The sequence below is a fragment of the Mandrillus leucophaeus genome, unplaced genomic scaffold (assembly GCF_000951045.1).
Source record: "Mandrillus leucophaeus isolate KB7577 unplaced genomic scaffold, Mleu.le_1.0 Scaffold440, whole genome shotgun sequence".
Classification (NCBI taxonomy): domain Eukaryota; kingdom Metazoa; phylum Chordata; class Mammalia; order Primates; family Cercopithecidae; genus Mandrillus; species Mandrillus leucophaeus.
Genome location: NW_012104699.1, coordinates 62,178 through 64,923, shown reverse-complemented (window position 1 = coordinate 64,923; position 2,746 = coordinate 62,178). Strand labels below are relative to the sequence as shown.

Sequence of the window (2,746 nt, the reverse complement as noted above, 5' to 3'; positions counted from 1 at the left end):
TCAGGTTGGAGAGCAGTGGCGCGATCTTGGCTCACCGCAACTTCCACCTCCCAGGTTCAAGCAATTCTCCTGCCTCAGCCTCCCGAGTAGCTTGGATTACAGGCATGCCACCATCATGCCCAGCTTCACTTACTTTTAAAGAAGAAAATATCGGGGCCGAGCGAGGTGGCTCACGCCTGTAATCCCAGCACTTTGGGAGGCCGAGGCGGGCGGATCACAAGGTCAGGAGACGGAGACCATCCTGGCGTTAACAAAAATACAAAAATTAGCCGGGTGTGGAGGCAGGCGCCTGTAGTCCCAGCTACTCAGGAGGCTGAGGCAGGAGAATGGTGTAAACTCAGGAGGTGGAGCTTGCAGTGAGCTGCGTTTGCGCCACTGCACTCCAGCCTGGGCAACAGAGCGAGACTCTGTCTTAAAAAAAAAAAAAAAAAAGAAAATATCCTGTGTTTGAAGAATCCAGCAAAATCACTCAAATTCACTGTTTATGCATATAGGAGGAAAGGAAACTGTAAGACATTTGTATTCTACAGCTTAAACATGAAAAGCACAAGTATTTATCCCTTTCAGATAACAGAGATGTCACATTACTATTACTTCCATGACAACTTCTCTAATATTTAAAAGTCTGATAGGACTTAGCATTAATCACCAAAGTCCAGATGAAAAGATACAGAACAGTTATCTATTACGACATAATACCTTGCAAAGAAGATGATATTTTAGAGAATCTCTGTATTTCACCAATTTATCTACTACACTTTTTTGTGGAAATGTATTCATTTCTCTGTAGCCACAATGGAAGACTGAATTTCCCTATTTTTCCGAGATTCTTATCCCCAGTAGCATTCTCAAGGCTAAGTCCTGGGATTGATCTGAAATCACCCAAAAGAAAAGAGACCTGAGAAACCTACCACACATGTTGTGGGGAAGAAACTACATAAATAAGAATCTTTTTTTTTTTTTTTTTTTTCCTGAGACAGAGCTTCGTACTGTCGCCCAGGCTGGAGTGCAGTGGCGCCATCTCAGCTCACTGCAAGCTCCGCCTCCCGGGTTCACACCATTCTCCTGCCTCAGCCTCCCCAGTAGCTGGGACTACACATAAATAAGAATTTTTAACAACTTGAATGTAAGACTAGATCATTGTTTTTCCTCAAATCTACTTTCTGCCTGTTTGTAAACATTTTATCCTGTCTTTCAAGCACTACTGATGAAATACATTTTACATTTAATGAAAAACAGGATAAAATAAGCGAACAAATCTTTTTAAGGGTTTACAAACCCAGGGAGAGGCAGAGCTGACCTGGAATACAGACATTTATCTGATTCCAGTGTCAGGTGAGGTCACCCTATCACCTAGGACATCTCCCCAGCCCCATCCTGGCTCACTGAGTGCTCAGTGACCAACCTCCCTGAAGAGAGTGAATTGTGCCCTGCTCAGTCTGCCCCAAGCGCATTTTAACTTTCAGGTTCTTGCACCATTTCAATGGAGTGGGTTTTCCTTCTCCTTTGAGATAGTTTTTCTCCCTTCACTAGACTAAAATAATCCAGAAGTCATGAATCACTTGTGTCTTTTCCTCTCAGTAACAGCCTAAGATTGGCTAACCATCAACGTGTCCCTAAGGAATGGAAACTGCGGTTGAGGAAGAAAAGCTGAGTGTCCCAAAGGGTAAACTTTTCAGAGGAAGGGGATGCCGGGAGACTCCTCCCACCTCAAGCCATCCAGCTGCTCCCGTGAGAGGCCTCACCCCTACACCTTAAGCTGTCCTCTGGGAGGAGTGACCCAGGCGTTGATAATCACTAGATCCTCCAAGAGAAGTGGCAGCTGTGGGTCTCTTGGGTCAGGTCCAGGCAGTTATGAAAATCAGGACCAGGAAAAGATAACGGACCACATCACCGTGTAAAGTTTCCAAAGGGGAAACTCCAGCCAAAGACATTCTGATTAGGCATGGGGGCTTAGGAAAGATAAAAGGAGGGACAGCACAAAAATGTTCTACCGCAGAGTGTCAGGTTCTTATTCTCTGCTTCCCTCTCAGGTTACAAGTACACAAACAAGAGGGCGAGCGCAGTGGCTCACGCCTGTAATCCCAGCACTTTGGGAGGCTGAGGCGAGCGGATCACCTGAGGTCTGGAGTTTGAGACCAACCTGGCCAACATGGCGAAACCCAGTCTCTACTAAAAATACAAAAAGTAGCCGGTCTTGGTGGCGCATGCCTGTAATCCCAGCTACTCGGGAGGCTGAGGCAGGAGAATTGCTTGAACCCGGGATGCGGAGGTTGCAGTAAGCTGAGATCTTCCCACTGCACTCCAGTTTGGGCGACAGAGTGAAACTCTTGTCTCAAAATAAATAAATAATCCACAAACAGAAAACAAATCCTTTCAAAATAGGATGGTGAAAGAAACTATAAACAACTAAAATACAGTGTCTGAAATGTAGAACAAAAACCAGTTGATAATGTTGTGATTTGGGGAGGGGTCACCTTTGGGAATGCGGGGAAGGAACCTGAAATTTAGGCATTTATTCCCAGCCCTAGAAAAAGCTAGGCTTAAAAAAACTGGAGTCGTAGGTTTGAGACTCTTTTTCCAGTACGGTTGGAAGACTCAGAGGGAGACAGTCCCCCGGAAAAAAAGAGGATGGACTGGGAAGCCCACAGCCCACAGCTCCTCCCATGCACGAACCCTACACTCGAGACGGGATTCCTCCTTGTGACCCTCCCGTGTCCCAGCACAATCGGGGGAGAGGCGGGGC

The 2,746-nt window shown here is 46.1% G+C and overlaps 1 protein-coding gene across 2 annotated transcripts in view; it reads right to left on the bottom strand.

Annotated features, from left to right (window-relative positions):
• ZNF564 (zinc finger protein 564) overlaps positions 1 to 2,746 on the bottom strand; it is a 37,404-nt gene that overhangs the window by 26,738 nt on the left and 7,920 nt on the right. The window contains exon 2 of one of the 2 annotated variants that reach the window (XM_011994012.1): positions 2,144 to 2,334. The exons of the other annotated variant lie outside the window; for it this stretch is intronic. Within the exon in view, the coding sequence (XP_011849402.1) occupies positions 2,144 to 2,209 (66 nt within the window). The 5' untranslated portion in view covers positions 2,210 to 2,334. The remainder of the gene's footprint in view (positions 1 to 2,143; positions 2,335 to 2,746) is intronic. 2 annotated transcript variants of the gene reach the window in all.